The following is a 17,956-nucleotide window of genomic DNA, read 5'->3' as shown; positions in this document are numbered from 1 at the left end:
TTGTAGGTCTCAAAGAAATTCATTTGGAGCAAGGGGGGAGGAAGGCAACTGAAAGGTTCCTGTGGTCCAGGAGTCAGCTACCTATGGCTCATTAAATTATTCAGGAGGGGGACAGCTGGGGTCCACATGGCTCTAGTGGCCCAACTTCCAGCAGAGTATAGTCAACAGTGATAAGAAAAACAAACTTGCAAATAGAAGAGCTACTGCATAGCTGCCTGGCAATCAGCCAAGGCTTTGGCTGGTCATCATTAAATGGGATGATTTGAGAATGCCAATACCACCCTATGTCCACTGTGTGCTGCTGCAGAATTGAGGCTTATGGGCAAGTGGGACACTCAGCTGGATGAACAGCTTAAAGTGTAATAGCAAGGCTGCTGATCCCACTCTGGGCAGCCAGGACAACAGGAAGGCAGGACAGTGATGAAAATGAAAAAGGAACCAAGAGGATAATTACAAAGAGAGTTGAATATTATCTGCAAAACAGAAAGTAATAACAGCTAAAATTTGATACATGCTATCATCTTAGAATGAATAGAAATGCCAACAGTCCATTGTCCCAGGGAAAGGCATATAAATGTTAACAAAGCTATCCAGAGGTAAACATATGTCCACTTGCTTCCTATGTACGTAGTCCCTCCAAAGATACGAGACTTTGAAAATATCCTCAACCCAGGTTCCCAGTAGGCAATCAGCATCTCCATGGTATAGTCTCTCAAAGATTACAATTTTACACATACAGTAAGCACACAATACCAACAGACAATAACATGTGAAAGTAACTAGAATAAAAGTAAAACACTGTTGAAGATATCCCATTTAACTCCCATGCAGTACCAGAAGATCTCCAAGACATATCATTGAGTGAAAAAAAGAAAGCTGCATATCCGTACATAGAAATGATATCATATATATTAAAACACAAAAACAATACTACATAGTTCTATAGATAACACAGGAAAAAGTCTTAAAAGATATACACCAAACTGGAAACAATGGTTACTTCCTGGAAAGAGATAATTAGCCAGAGATTGTAAAGGAACTTCAGCCTTAGTTAAAACATTCTGAATTTTTAAAAAATTGTAAAGTTAAAAAAAAAAAAAAACCTAATATATATTAAGCGAAAAAAGCCATGATGTAGAACAGTGTATATAGTATGAGCTCATTTGTGTTATGTTAAAAGAATATACATTTATAAACTTGTATTTGTACAAAAAACAACTAAAGGATACACATCAACATCAATTCTTAACAATGGTTACTTCTGGGGAATTGGACTGGGAAAAAGGCACTTGTTTTTTTACGTTAGATGTTTCTTGTTATTTAATTTTTATTCCATGAGGGTGTATGACTTTTATAATACATATACACAACTTTTCTTCTCAATTTACAGGAAAAACTTTGCTCTGTAATGAAAGAAACCAAATTAATTCATCTTATGACCCAATTTGATGGTTCTGCTTTGTATGCTCCCAAACTGGGAGGCAATGAAATGGGAAATAACAAGGAACTACAGTCTGCTACACATGGTCTTGACACACAACTACACAAAAGAATAGACTACTATTTATATAACCAACTGCATTCTAATGTTTTGGTTTTGTTTTTCTATTGTCATCACTTTCCAAGTGACATATATATACTATATATTCCCCCTTTTCAAGTTATTTATGGATGTACTACCACACGAGCTTGTTTTTCAGTTTCTAACAATAGTGCAGGCCCTATACCAGGGTGTTTCCACTAGAACCAATTTAGAGGAGGACTGGTTCAAATATTGAATCTGCGTCAAAAACAGTGTACTTAAGCGGGATAATTAGTTGATTCCCTCCAAACACCAAATTCATCCCTCCTGTCACCATGATTTAGGCTTTATAATCCCACCTCTAGATACAGTTCCCTCACACTGACAAACCACGATAATGTGTGTGAACACAGAAATAAAGGATCCGTACTCTGTCAGTCTCCATAGAGGCAGAAGAAGTGACTCTAGCTGAACTGTCACTTGACATTAGGCAGCTTTTCACAGAACTCTAAAAGCAAGGACATTCTAGAATGGATAAACCCCCAATCTGAGTCAGGCAATCCCTCATCAGTTTCCCAGGAGAAGAATCTGATAGCACTCACTTACCCCCATGACTTTGCCACGCTGCTCAACATCCTCCCACATAAAATGAACTATGATACGACACATGTATTTCCCACTCCGGCCTTCCTGCTTCATTCGAACTAGACACATCCTGGGTGGGAAAAAGATAGAAAGAGTCACTGGTTGTTTGCATTTTTCACATCACGTATTTCCACTGAAGGTCTGCTCATCTAAGAGTGATTCAGTATAGGCCACAGAATCCAGAAACTGGAAGAGGCCTCATTTAAAAAACAAAATTTCACTGAAGTGTAACACACATACTGTAAAAGTACATGAATCTTAAGTCTACAGCTGGATGAATTTTTACATACACCCATGTAACTACCACCCAGATCATGATATAGACTAGAGCACCTCAGAAGCCTCCCTCATACTTGCAAGAGATCACATTTAGTTGTTAGAAGATAAGCAAGTCTAAACTCTTCATTTTATTGATGAAAATAGGAGTCCTCAACAAGGAAAATAACTTGCCCAACACCACAGAGTAGTCTGTAAAGCTGAATATAAAATGGCACTGTCCGATACGGCAGCCACTAGTCGCATGTGGCTACTGAGCACCTTAAATGTGCTAGTCCAAATTAAGATGTGGTGTTCAGTGTAAAATACACACCAGATTTTAAAGATTTAGTTCAAGAAAAAGAACATAAAATTTCTTACTAAGTTTTTTTATATTGCTTACATGCTGAAATAATATTTTGGAATTATTGGGTTAAATAAAACATTAAAATTAATCTCATCTAGTTTTTTATTTTTACTTTTTAAATGTAACTACTAGAAATTTTTGAATTATACATGTGACTTGTATTATATTTCTATTGGACAGCACTGGCCCAGAATATACATCATAGAAAATATTATGATTATATGTAATTACCGAATTGTTAGCCCCACTAGAATATAAGCTCCACTGAAGGCAAAGGTCAAGTCTTTTTTTTAAACTATTGTTATCTCCAGGGTTTAAGCACAGTAGGTACTATATCTATATATAGATAGACAGACAGATAGATAGATATAGGTATCTGCTGAATAAACATCCCAGGGCCAAGTTTAGGCTCCTTCTCCTATACCACATTCCCTTTCATGAGTCCAGAGAGCTCTCTGCTTAAGACCTTACATATGGTAAAAACATAAACAGGGTCACCAACTTTTCAAGCTAATTCCTAATCTCATTCTTGTAATCACATTTATTTCTATTACCTTTCATTAAATAGTTATTAAGCAGCTACCATACGACTACTTACCTAAAAGACAGTTCCTGCTATAATTATGGAATATTCAGTCTAAACTGTCAATTCAATCTCTGTGGTGTGAGGGATCACTTTTTTTGGCTTTTCTCGCCATGGTCTTGTAACTCCCACCCAAGTGATTGAGTGGGACTGTGCAAACAAGGTAAATGTGGCCCACTGAGAGGACTGGCCAGTTTTGCCATCCCACTAGGCTTAAAAGAGAGCCAATTACAGAGCAGAAGAAGGATCTCACCACCACCAAGGAGGAAGGGCCAAGAGCTGAGCACATCCTTTGGACCCAAGGTCCTTACACTGAGAAGCTCCTGGAACCAGAAGACTGAGACAGAGAGAAAGAGTGCAAGAGCGAGACAACTGTAACACTGAAGACGGAGAGACGCGGTGGCAGAGAAATGGCAGCAGGAGAGAGACCGGCAGGAGATGGCACAGTGGGCTTCCTGGCCCACGGAGTGAGAAAGCTGAGTGCCTTTGGGCAGGAGTATTCCTGGTGGAGTAGGGTGCCTCTGGGCACTTAACGGCAGAACTAAAAGAGCTTTGTAACACTCGCCCCCAGCAGGGCAGAGACCAAGGGGCCAGAGAGAGACCTGCCTGTGGGCACGGCTGAGAAGAGGCTGTCCTGATAAAAGAACTGTATCCTAAGTGTTCCTGAATCTCAACTGCAGCCTGTTACTTCCCTAATAAACCCCATAACTATGAGTATGGTCTGTGAGTTCTGTGTGGCCACTGCAATGAATTATCAAACTCAGCAAAGAAGTAGAGAGTGCCGTGGAAGGGACAGTTGGTGTCAGAACTGGTAAAGATGGCGGAGAGAGGAGGCAAGTCTGACCTTCGCCTCACAGGAATCAGCCTTGGGCTGTTGATCTTAATTCTCCTTCTCCCTCCTGACATTAGAGGCAGTAAGACGCCGCAGCCGACGCACAGCCACGCCATTTTTACAATCTCCATACACAATTAATCCTGCTCATTCAAATCTACTAGCAATAACAGCATGATACAATGGAAGGATTCCAGCCTAGCCTGCCTCAACATCTGTTAATGACTTAGAGGAGAAAAGAAACATATATTTGCAGATGACAAGAAGTTGGACAGGAAAACAAATGTACTAGACGACACACAACCATGACCCAAAAATACTTCAACAGGCTGTTTCAATGGGCTGAATCTAACAAGATGAATTTGAAAAGAGAAAAATTTAGGGTCCTGCACTTGGGGCCTAAAGAACAACTATGGAGGTAAGGATAGATGAGGCATGCCTACCTATGTGTGAAAAAGACTTACAGGCTGAAGTGGGCAGTATATGCTCTACAGGAGTCAAGATAATGATGAGGTTACCCCAAAAAGTTAATGTGATTTTAGATATAGTAACAGAAATACATCTTAATGTGCAAAGTGAGAATTTTATTCTACTCAGCACAGATTAAACTCTACTTGGAATGCTGTCCTTAATTTTGAACATTATATTTTGAGAGACAAGAGGAAGAGCTGACAGAACAGAGATAATCCCAAGAAAAACAAAAGTTACTTTAAATATTGTAGAAAAATGACTAGATTGTGTATCCAAGAGTTAGAATTAGACCCAGTAGGTAGGCCATAGAGGGAGATTTACTCAATATTGAACAACAAAAGCAAAAACTTTCTAACAGGCAGGTGTCTAAAGAGTCAAATGATGGAATGGATGACCCCAAAAAGTAGAAGCTGCCAATTACTGAAAGGTAAATAAGTGCTTGGTGGGAACTCAACTATATGACAGAAGGCTGACTACATGGTCACTAATGTCCTTCCAACCTGGGGATTTGCTGATGCTGTCATTCTAAATTTGTAATCTCTGAACCCAGTTAGAGTATAAGATACAACACTTTGGACAATAATGAAATAAGTCAGGGAAAAAGATTTGGCTACTTTATATGATACAGGGCATATTCCAAAGCAGAAACAAACTGGGGAAAGTTCAACAGTCCTTTTTCATAAGTTTTCTAAGAGTTAATCAAATCACACTCATGTCAGCCTCTCACCTGAAAAGACACTGTGTGTTTTGATGCATAAGTGTCGTCAGAGACCAATTCATCAACAGCAATAGTGAGGTAATGGAATTCTTCATTTATTTGAAAATTCTGTAGTTTGTTAATACACCTGCCCTCTGAGGTTTAAAAGTTACAGATTTTCTCAGACCATAAACTTTCCAACTATATCAACATGGGGTGAAATGTTTTTTTGTTTCATAGCAGTTTATTCTATAGCCCTTACAGATAACAGCCTGCTCAAATGATTATCTGTGTTGAAAAGCTACAGCAAAATGAAGACAGTTTCAAGATGCTGGCTGACACTTAATTCACTCAATGAACACAAATTGGGCTCCTACTAATGAACCTATATGGTTGGATGCTGTAGGGATTAGAGTGATGGCTAAAACTAGACCCCAGCTTTCAAGGAGCAGTTACGTTTCCTGTGAGAGATAAAATCTGCCATATACAAACAAAATTAAAAGAGAATGCAATAAGTGTCCTCAGAGAAGCACAAAGTGAAATGGAGTTTGAGAGGGTTAATTTTGGCTGAGCAGGATCAAACTTGCATGGAAAAGGAAACAATGTGACTGGGACTTGGAAGGATAAACTGAAGTTGAACAGGTAGAGACAAAGGATAAAGGGAATTTTCAGTAGATGGACTAGTATGCACAAAGGCAGGACCATGGAAGAGTTCAGCACACAGTAAGGGAACAATGAATGCCCAGATTTTGTGGGAAGGAAGGGTATATGAAGCAGAAAAATGAAGCCAGAAAGGTCATGAAGGGCTTTGAAATGTCATTCTAAAAAAATTTAGACTTCACTCAGTAGACAACGAAGAGTCACTGAACGTTTTTCAAGAAGGCGTGTAATACGATTAGCACCTTGGCATTGACAGCAGAGTCTCTGGGAAGCTCACCCTCTCTTCCCAGCTTCAACCCTGCAACTAAATATTAATGTCACCAGGGCTGGAAAATGACAAATTTGGTGAACATTTACTTCAGTAGAATACTATGGTACTCAGAATAATCCAACAATATAAACTAAAGATTTCACCTGCCTTTTGAGAGAGATGCAACCAGTAAAGTTCATTATAACCTGTGCCTAATGTTGCTGATGTTGATAGTTTAGAAGACATGGATTGTAGCCTGTTAAATGAAAGGAGGGCAAATTCTAATCACTCTTAAAACACTATGCCTAATTAGTTCAAAAGACACTTACTTGATGCAGAATACTTTCAAATATACAGCTCTACAGCATATTTCATCATGCATAGCTACAGTTATAAAACCAAACCAAAGAATTGTATTCCTATTAACAGGAAGTATACTGAAGAGTCCCATGAGCGCTACTGGGAAAGTAAGATTCTGAGCCACAGGGTTGTGTAATCTCCAGTACCATATTCAGCTAAAAAGCTTAGCTAATTTTTGCCCTGAGTCTGTGAATCAAATTCTTTAGGTAGTAACAGCAGAAAAGTAGTCCTGTTGTGAAGAACTTCGGTGTTTGTCTTCTTCAAAGGAAAAAGAGTTGAAGGCTGAGGCCCACATTTTAGACAGGCAGCTGCCTGGAATGTCCAGATTGGGCAGCTGAAGGCCAATACTTAGGCTACCTAACCTTGAAGCCTATCACATTCAGTCTACTCCTTTCTTTGTTTAATAACTGTTTTGAATAGGTAACATACACACACACAGTAATAAAAACTAAGTCTTCTCCTACTGTCACTCCCGAGTCACCCAGTTCCCTCCCTAAGACAATCATAGTTACTAGTTTTTTAGGAATTGTTCCATATATTTTATTATATATATGTGTGTGTGTATACATATATATGTGTGTGTATACAAGCTTATATGTACATGTATTCTTTTTACATAAATGTTAGCTCTTTATTTTTTCCTCTTTTTAACATTCTACACACAATATTCTCACCTAGAGAAAACACTTCCTGCTACAAAAAGGATACAGGTGAAGAAATCTCAACTCCAGCTCTGTGTCTCATCCACAGATACCACAGTCATCCTAGTGAAAGCTTTTTTGGAGGCCAGAGATAGAAGATTCCTACTAATTTACTTAGCAATTGTTAGGGTAACATTTGATCTAGGGTGAATTAGCTTATCTGGCAATTTTTCATACTCTAAAAATGACTAGTAGAAAGCAAGCAAAAAAGATCTTAAAATAGCAAAAATGGACAAAGTGTTATAATTAACAGCTAACACAACTACATGCCAGGCATTGTGCTAAGTGATTTAAATGCATTATTTCATTTAATTCTCCCACAACTCTATAAGGCTGACATTGTTACTGTATCTATTTTACAGCTGAGGAAACTAAGTCTTAGAGAAGTTAAGTAATTTGCCCAAAGTTACAGACCTAGTAAGTGGCAAAAGAGATCTATACCCAGACGGTCTGATCCTAGAGTCGTACTAAGTTCTTCTGCCTCCTTTAATGACAAGACCTGGTGGCACCATGGGCAAAGCGATCAACTGCTAACCAAAAGTCAGTAGTTCGAAATCAACAGCAGCTCCGAGGGAGACAGATGGCAGTCTGCTTCCATAAAGATTTACAGCCTTGGAAACCCTATGGGGTCGCTATGAGTTGGAATCGACTTGACAGCAGTGGGTTTGGTTTTGATTTTTTTTTAATGACAAGAATAAACCCTCTATAATCCATTTTCTCTTATTTTTCATTTAATCCTCACAAGGGCAATAATTTAAGTTTCAAAACTAGCATCACATTAGAAATAACATATCAAAAGGAAAAAGATTGGCTAACTTGAGGCAAGCATACCTACAAACAACAAATGTAACTGCTGGCAGTCTAACGGAAAGGAAGAAACTAAAAATTTATTTTAAAAGGTAATTTAAAAAAATTATTTAATAATTTTATTAGAACAAAAAATAAAATAGCATAGCAACTGAGGTTCAACATGTAAGGTAAACTCATCCAGTGCAACTCAAAGCAGACAGTGTGGCAAAACATAGTTATGAGTTATTATGATAAACCTGAATCATCCAGAAAAAGTTAAATTGTGTTTGAAGGTGAAAGGGAAGTGAGTAAAACTTAAAATTCAAAATGGCTAACAAAAAACAAAAGATTTGATAATCCTGGTGCCCAGTGAAACCAAAGCCAACACTTAGCACAGGCTCTGACCATCCAGCAATAATGTTTGAGTCATTAAGTAAGCTGTTCCACAACAATTAAGAATACTAGATTTAAACCAATGAATGAACAGCTCTACTTCAATTCACATCATAGATACACTCCCCATACGAATGCTTAAATTAAATGTTGAGAGGTCAGATTATATGCCACCATTGATTTAACTTCCTAATTTCAGAGGTTTTTCCCAAGGGGCACAAGGGACTTCCATACTAAAAAATAATAAAAACCACCCTGAAGAATTTAAAAAAAAAAAAAAAAAACTTTTAAAAGAGACAATCTAGTAATAAAAAAGGTTCATATATTAAATAATTATCTCAATCATTCATTTAACAAGTATTTACTAAGCCTCTGCTCTGGGTATAGACTAAATCTGTGCATAGCTACTCGGTTTAGGAGCAATTTCAGTTACCCCTCCCAAGTTTGATGATGTTCTTAAACCCACAATTTATTATTGAGGTTTTAAGCTTCACAGTACTATCCTTGTCTCTCAGTGATTCCAGTGGCTCATAAATAATACTGATCTCTTTTACATATAAGGAAAGCGAAAAACCCAGCTAGCAAAGTAAAGAAAAAAAAAAAGAGTGTTCAAGTCCTAGTCTGACGGCTCCCTAATATCTCTAAAAGGCAAGCATAGAGGCAGGGGACAAGGGAAGAAAAACTCGCTGACTAGCAGGAGTCTTAAAAATGAAGGCTAAACTGTAATTCTACCTTATAGTAAATAATAATAAAGATTACTAACATTTATTATGTTCTCTAATACTTGTCACTTTAAGATTCATTTACATTATCACTTTCAATCTACATGATCATCTGTCTAGTATAACTGTCCCCATTTCACAGAAAAGAAAACTGATGCTCTGAGGAAGTTAAGTAACTTAAGGTTGCACAACAGGAGAAGAGAGCAGCTGGAATAAAACCTGTCAGGCTGCTGAGCTCCCTGCTTTTTCCGCCAAACCACAATGGCTCCCACGACAGCCAGGATTGGTTGTTTCTCCCATTCTGTGACAGCACAGCCCCAAGAGCCTCTTCCTGCTAAATAAGACAAACAGGAAGAAACAACAATGTCTTCAGAGTTAAAAGGAACAGGAGAGTTTCCTAGCCATGATTTCCTCTTCTCTGCCTAAATCTGGGAGGGAAGAATTCTTGTTATTCCTGATGCTGACCTCCTGCCACGTACTGGCAGCTCTGAGCATCCTGTCTCTCGCTGTTTGGGCCCTCTGACAATGCCAGTTGTGTTTTGGCCACGTTTCTCCTACATGGTAGTTTATAAGCTGCTCAGAACGGATCTGAATTTGAATTCAATGGAAGACTAGTGGGCACTTGGGCAGATTTGTCACTCTGGCTGCTATGAAGGAATCCCAGAAGGGGCTTTCATGCAGCTTGTTTCCCTAACTCTGCCGTCAGCTGAGGCCAAGAAAGCAAAGCCTTCATGGCCACACTCAAGCCCCAGCAGTGTGCTAATGAATAAGTTTATTTATTTGTGAGCTGGCACGCTGACCCTTTCCCGGGGCTGTGTACATGGCCATCTCCACCTGGTTTCCTAAACTCCCTCTCCATGAAGCCGAACCCTTGTGTGGGGATCACGGGGGCACACTGCAGTCTGTGGGCAAAAAGCCAAGTGGGGTGAGGCACTTCCTGAAGCCATCTCACCTGACAGTGAGCCTTCTCCAAGAGCTACACCTGGCCTGGGGCCTGCCTGTCAGATCCACTATGAAGAAAAAGCTCTTGGGTAGCAGGTACCAGAGCTCTTAGGTTATGTTATGTTGGTAAAATGCTGCTGCACAGGCCTCTGGTTTTGGCAAAAAAAGGCTACACGGGTGGGTGTTTGGACAGAGCAACTCTGGCTGGGGGAGGGAGAAAGACGATGTGCACATGGCCAGCGCTCACCATATATAGCAGGTCTGGAGCTGCCTGGAATCCTGCAGAAGCCTGAATGCCCTACAGCTACATCAAAACTGCTATGGTGGTTTTAAAGAGCCCTCTTGCAAAGACCGGGAGTATCTAGCACGGCACTTCTCTGGCTGGACTGAGAATAGAACCAGTCTGGTTTCCAGCCCCTTCCCACCCCTACACTTCTCTCTCCTTTCCCAGAGGCTTCTTCCTCTCAGCTTATAAACAAGTCCCACTGTTTTCCACCATCTTAAAACAGAAAGCAAATTTAAAAAATGCTTCCCCTCCATTCTGTCACTCCCTCTAGTGATCATCTTCTCTTCTCCCCTTCTCACTTGAAACTTATTAAAAAGTAGTTTGCAATTTCTTCTTCCACTCCTAATAACTCCTAAACCCCATGTCCTCTGGTTCTAGCCCCAGAAGGCCAATGAAACTGCTTTCCTTGACCATCCCCAGGCAGCCCCCCTACCCCTGTGCTCCCTAAGATCTGTATGTCTGCTTAACACAGCACACTATCACCCTGTACTATTTTCAAGTTTACTTGTTGCCTCTCCCATTGGCACAGACTGTAAGCTCCAAGAAACACAGTGCCCACCATAAAACTGGTGGTCAGTAAATGTTTACTATGCTGTTCATATTCAGGAAAAGAGACCCCCCATCCTCCCCACCATCAGAAGGGGACACTAAGGCAGGAAGAATGGTATCACTGTAAGAGCAGTTCAGCCAGCTTTGGTATTTGACTTTTAGATCCTCCATTACTAAGTGGCCTGTGACAAATCCCTTAAAATTGCTACAACCATCTCCTCATTTGTAAAACAAGGGAATTGGACTAGATTTGTGGTTTTACTGTGTTCTGAGATTCTATGGAGCTATTTAAGGGTCCTTTTCAGTGGGCATAGATGTGACGACATTAAGTGAATAGTTCATTCCCACCTCCTTCAACCCAAGTAGTAATTCTTCTGATTTATATATTGTGGCTGAGCATAAGATTTCATTTTTAAAAAGGGTTCTGCTGGTAAAGTTTGAAAACCACAAGTTCCCTCAGCCTAGAATGCTTGTTTATCCATTCTTTGACTTGCTAACTTTAACTCATCCTTCAGGTGTGAGTTTAAACGTCACCAGTTGAGCGAAGCCCTCCCTATCCTACTCTCCCCACAACTAAATTAAAACACGATGCCGTGGAGTCAACTCTGACTCATAGTGACACTTCAGAGCAGAGTAGAACGGCCCCATATGGTTTCACCAAGGCTGTAAATCTTCATGGAAGCAGACTGCCACATCTTTCTCCTACAGCGGGCTGCTGGGTTCAAGCTGCTGACCTTTCAGTTAGCAGTCAGCATTTAACCACTGTGCCACCAGGGCTCCTCCCACAACTAAATTAGATACCCTCTTCTTCCCCAGAGCCCTGTCATTTCCTATCATAGCATTTATCACAGTTGGACTTTATTAATGACTTCTTTAATATCTCTCTCCCCCACTCTAAGCCCTATCAAATCTGTCTGGTGCACATAGTAGGTTCAATTAGGGAATAAAGGTTATACTTCTATGGATCTATGTTTCAATAAGCAGGTACTTAATTAAGTAATAAATATGGATTGATATTAATATTCTTATTAATAAATAATTATTTTAAATTACTTTGATAGTTTTAATTATTTATGAGGAAAACAACTTAATTCTTTGAGTTAGCCAGATCTACACATGAATTTCCTCTCCACCAGGTAATAAATAGTCCTTTGGGCAAGTTCTCTGACTTCACTAAGCCTCTGATCCCTCATACATAAAATGAGGATAAAGTAGTTGTAAGAATTTGTGAGACAATATATCCAAATAAAGATAGTATTTGTAAAACATCCAATAGTAATTATATCTATGATAAACCTGCCTTTAAAATAATTTTTAAAAAATACAACATGCCTTTTAGTGTTTTCCATCCCACCTCCATCACAGGCATGTTCTAATTTTCTTTATTCCATTCCATTTGCTAAAATTCCTTTCTGCATCTAGAAGGTATTAGTGCTCTATGAAGAATTTTAGAAGAGGAGCCTCTGCAAATCCCTTAACACTTAAAATGACAAAATAAATTCCAACAACAGAAATCTCTCCCTGCAAGAAACCTGAAATAGGAGCAGAGCTCTGCCTCTCTCACCAGACCAACTGGCAAAAGCAAGGACCCTTCCCATTGCCATTGCCATGGGAGCCAAGTCCGATCTGAGGCCATCAATTATTTAATAAATATTTATTGATGCAAATTAAAAGACATGGGACTGAGGGGAAGACATGAGATGCAAAGAAAATAAAAGTAATTCTTGCTCTCAATAAATTCATCCTCAAGAAAGACAGATACATATACAATAAAATATAAACATATTATGTGATGGGTGCTATAATCCAAACCAAACCCACCACCATCGAGTCGATTCCAACTCACAGTGACCTACAGGACAGAGTAGAACTGCCCCATAAGGCTTCCAAGGCTGTAAATCTTTACGGAAGCAGACTGCCATATTTTCTCCCATGGAATGGCTGGTAGGTTTGAATTGCCAACCTTTCAATTAGTAGCTGAGCACTAACCAGGGCTCCTGGTGCTACAATAGGGTATGCAAAGTAGTAAGGGAACACAGAAGAGGAACTAACTCTGCTTTCAGAGGGAAAAGAAGGCTTCAAAGAGGATATCTGAGTTGGATACTGAAGGAAAAATAAAAGTTTGTCAAGTGGAGAGGAAGAGGAAGGGCATCTGAGGCAGAAGAAACTGTGCAGAATAAAGACTAGGTATTTCCACTATACAGGTTTTTCTTCCCCCCTTGCAGAGGAGGGGATGGTGGTGGTAGTGGCGTATGGAATAGTAACAGATGAGACTAGTTAAGGCAGCATAGGGGTCACACCTGGTGGGATATGAATGCTATGCTAAGAAACTTGTATTTTATCCAGAAAACAATGGAGAATATTAAGAAGAGTGTGTGTTTAAAATGAATTTGAATAGAATATGCCAGAGATTATCTGACATTCTAAGGGTAAATTTTATAAAACTTTTATGTCAGATATTTGTGTGTATACTAGGTCACAAAGTAAAATGCATTTGTTCCTGATCAAAAAAATCTGAGATACAATGTGGTAGGTGACTGGTGACTGACCAGATACAGGAGGTGAGGGAAAAGTCAAGGATGACTCCTAGGTTTCTGGTGTGGGCACCTGAGTAGATCCCAATGCCACTGACCAAGACAGGGAAAAGAGGAGGAGGCCTGCTTTTATCAAGTCCACACGGGGATGCCGGCAGCCCAGACAGCAGCCTCGGCATTTTTCAGCAGACACAGTCAATACTAATCTTGTTCAGAAAAGACAAAAGACACAGTCACTGCAGCTGCAAACTCACATTTGAGTACTCCACTGATAAGGCCTACTAGGAATTGGAGGGGTCCCAGAGAATATGATTTAAACAGTTCTAAATTGTCAATTAAGGAGCACAGGTGGCGCAGTGGTTAAGCGCTTGGCTGCTAACTGAAAGGTCAGTGGTTCGAACCCACCAGCCGCTCCACGGGAGAAAGACATGGCAGTCTACTTCCATAAGGATCTACAGCCTTGGAAATCCTAAGGGGCAGTTCTACTCTGTCGTATAAGGTCACTATGAGTTGGAATCAACTTAATGGCAATGGGTTTGGTTTTCAGTTTTTTGTTATTTTTTTAAACCTCAATCAACAGAAAAACTCTGGAACCAAAGAAGGCAGACAGGGTAAGGAAAACATCAACATTTTCTCCAGGGAACTAACAGGATGTGAGAAACCCTGTCCCTATTCTAAGAGACAACAGGGAGACATCACCCTTGGTAATCCAAGCAAACTCTTAGAATGCCTGTCACCAGGTTTTTTGTTTTTTTTTTTAATGGGGAGGGAAGGTTGTTTCTACTTTTACAACTGTTTGTAAGCCTCCCCACCTCTCCCTCACACCACCACCTATAGGAGGTATTTCAATCCCTATATTTCTAGCAAGTCTACTGAGTCCTGTAATACTGGATTTAGCTAACCCTTGGTCACTCTCCTGGAGCTTCAGGCTAAGAGTTCAGAGCTAGAAGAACATGGCTTCTTCACAGACTTGAAGATGGATCCACCACGCCTCCTAAGTCCTCTATCCTTCAGAGGAGAAAGTTCTCCAATTCTTCTTAGAGGATCATAGCGAAATTGGGCCCACACTATTCTTCTGGTGACCCTTCCTATTACATTCCTCCACAAACCTGCCCCAAACACTTCAGACAATTGTCTGTCCTCAAATACTCCATATTCTTGTACATGTTCTGTCTTTTGCTCCTGCTATTCCCTCAGTCTAACATGCCCTCCCTTTCTCTGACAGCAATTAAACGCACCCTTCACAGTGCATCTCAAATGTCACCTCTATCACAGAACCACCCTTTATCCAACACTCCCCTGCCCCAAATTTAGATTTAGTCACACCTCCTGTGCTTCCACAGCATCTGCTTGTACCTGGGGCACAGCACTTCTTTCATTCTGTCATCCATTAAAGACGACAGCACTTCTGTCTGCTTTCCCTCTAAGCTATGTTTCTTGAAGGTGAAGACTGTCATATTCTGCTCTCCAAAGCCCCACAGTATTAACACACAATAGGTCCTCAATACGTGTTTGCTAACTCAAACTGAAAAGGTATTGATTCACTCCATTAAAGCCTATAGATCATCAGAACTGAGGGAAAGGGTAGAGGGGGGGATCAAGCATAGATTTATGCATACAGCCTCTGTATTCCTACTAAACTGGTGGTGGTACTCTCCACTCCAAGAAATTAAACCAATCTCAGCAAGAAGGACTCAGGAGGCATGGTTTGGAAATGGTGGCTAATTTAAAGAACTATAAGTAGTTTCAAGGTTCTCCCAGCTGCTATTAGTCAGGTATTGACCTTGGGATGTGGTCACAGGGATTATATATTTTATTTTGCTATCCACTCCCTCTAACACTCTAATACCTGGAGCTATATGGGCAATAAAGAGTCTTTCATACAGGCGCTGAATATTATCTTTGAGCCCCTCTGGGAACAGCTTAATCCTCCTTTCAACCCTCCCACCTTTCCAGTGAATAATTCCACAGTGCCACCTCAGTAGTCCTCCCCTCTTGAAAAAGTAGTTTTCTCTTCAACATATTCAGCTTCCCTCCCTGGCCCTCCTCTCTAACCTTCTCCATTAGGACAAATGGACAGTAGTTTGCATTCTCAGCTGTCTGACTAGAAGACATGGCGCATTTCAAACAACTAACAGGTAGAACTATTAAAAGTTTTGATAGTTGTGGGCTTCCTCCATGATCCCATAAGCACTACTTACTCACATTTATTATAGAACTTAGCCATTCTGGTTTGTAACTGACCATTTTATATGTCTTGTCTCCCTCACTAGACTGTGAGCTTCTTCAGAACTATCCCTAGTTCCCAGCAAAGTGCCCAGGACATAGTGTGCACTCAATAAACTACCAGCTTACAAAAAAGAGCATAAAATAAATTACCATCTTAGGCCCTTTAGCCAATCGTCATGACTATGTGAGTTCAGTAGAAGAAATATTTCAGAGGCGATCAAAACCAAAAAGCCTTTATATAGTAGTCAGGCTTATGATGCAAAGGCTCAGCTGAAGGCAGTCTCAAACAAGGGTCCTTTTGACAAGGCAGCCATTCCCTACGTTCCTCAGATACTCACTACGGTCAAAGTAGTAAACTTAGTCCTCCAGAATTTACTTTCCCAAGATCTGGCAATTCAATAAATACATCCCCAGCCCCCACTTCAACGTCTCTCCTATATCCTTCTGACCTTTAATAGAGTGTAACATTAGATGAAAAATTGATTTTTTTTGGCTACTTATTTCGCAACTGAAGAAAAAATATACTGTTTAAGGTGCTAAATATTTTCACATGCAACAAAGCTAGCAGGAGTCTAACCTGTATGCACATTTTAGAGGTACAGGCGTAAATGTCAGTGGTATAATTTGTTATAGGTTTCTGATGACCAGCAATGAAAATGACCACGGATTCTCACAATTCAAACCACTTTTACGTAAATGTGAATTTTCCTAAAACACCCAAAGGAGAGAACTTTCCATCCAAGCTCATAGAGTCTCTTAGAGATACTGATAGCATTGTTCACTGAATTAGGTGTTATTTGAGAAAATCCTACAAATATTAGTTTCTTTCTGTGCCTATGCTTTGACCTTTATAAAAATGTGCTTCAAGACACCAGTTATTAAAATGAAAGAACTAGTTTTTAATGCCTGAACAACTGCCATTTCATATAATCAGCTCTGCTGAAGTCTATACCTTGCAACTCAGCAGTATTTAAAAAAAAAAATACATTTGGTGACTTCACTTAAATTGCTCACTTACCAGACATGAAGTAGGGTTATAATAAACCAGGAATTGAATGTATCAGGAATCTGACACCCTAGAAAATAACAATAAAGTATAAATATGTGAAGGCTTATTGGTAGCGATCTGTTCAACTAAAATACATAGCAGTTACAGTGCTCTCTGATTATGCTATCACAGAGCGGGGCAGTGGAACCACAGAGCAAGACCATGGGTTGAAAGAGCAGTGGATGTAGTCAGACAACCAGCGACCCAGTTCCAGTCCTGTTACCACCTTGCTCTATGGCCTTGCACAAATCACTTCTCCTCCCTGAGCCTCAGTCTTCTCACTCATTTAACATGGCCTAGGTCGCTATGAGTCGGAATAGACTCAAGGGCAATGGGTTTGGGTTTTTGTTTTTTTAGATCACCTCTACAGTTCCTTTCAATGTCTTTGTGATTCTATAATATCTTCCCTTCCTGGTCTTGAATTCTTATGAAAAGCAAGGCAGACACCATCTCACCTTTTTTTCACTTGAGCCCACCTAAGAAGTTTAAGTCCTTATAGTCTACGTTTCCTCTTTTCCTTAAGGTGACCTAATGTGCTATGGAGATCTCAGCTGGTTAAATGATTTACTCAAAGGAAATGACCAGGAGAAAGAAGTGAGACTCTAGGGAGCTGGGCCTGAATAAGAAAGGAGACCATATCTAATGAAAGAATGCCTTTCATCACTCCAGGAATGACAAAACTGGGCAGGGCTTCTCTGTTCTAGATCCCAAAAATCAGGTCAGTGCTCAGACATCCAAGCCTCTCAATTCTCAGCTCTCTAAGAAAGGATTCTAGCTGGATAAGGGGCCTCTCACTGAATGTGCCCTCTTTGTTACATGACAGGAGAAAAGTTGGAGCAAAGAATGAAGAAAAAAGAGAATTATGGAGAAATTTAAGCCCTTAATGTAGAATCTCCTTTGGGGCAATGACTTAGGAAAGAAGTGATATCTTCTGCCCTTCAGCAATCTGTAAAGTACACAATACAGTATACTAAATGATAACAAATAGGGGCAACAAGGAGATAAAACACAGGGCAGGAACAGTAAAAACAAAAAACAACAACAACAAAAAAAGAATTGCCGTTGAGTCAATTCTAACTCATGGCAACTCCATGTGTGTCAGAACTGCACCCCTTAGGATT

General features: G+C 40.0%; 1 protein-coding gene across 4 annotated transcripts in view; it reads right to left on the bottom strand.

Annotated features, from left to right (window-relative positions):
- The window catches only part of LOC101352172 (ubiquinol-cytochrome-c reductase complex assembly factor 1), a 140,507-nt gene that overhangs the window by 46,344 nt on the left and 76,207 nt on the right, over positions 1 to 17,956 (bottom strand). For all 4 annotated transcript variants that reach the window (XM_023725054.1, XM_023725056.1, XM_023725060.1 and 1 more), the window contains 2 exons: positions 16,806 to 16,863; positions 2,129 to 2,237 (listed from right to left, as the gene is read on the bottom strand). In XM_023725054.1, the coding sequence (XP_023580822.1) occupies positions 2,129 to 2,237; positions 16,806 to 16,863 (167 nt within the window). The remainder of the gene's footprint in view (positions 1 to 2,128; positions 2,238 to 16,805; positions 16,864 to 17,956) is intronic.

The sequence above is a fragment of the Trichechus manatus genome, unplaced genomic scaffold (genome assembly GCF_000243295.1).
Source record: "Trichechus manatus latirostris isolate Lorelei unplaced genomic scaffold, TriManLat1.0 scaffold00008, whole genome shotgun sequence".
In the NCBI taxonomy this organism is placed as follows: domain Eukaryota; kingdom Metazoa; phylum Chordata; class Mammalia; order Sirenia; family Trichechidae; genus Trichechus; species Trichechus manatus.
The sequence above is the reverse complement of the archived record's forward strand: the minus strand, read 5'-3'. Positions and strand labels throughout refer to the sequence as shown.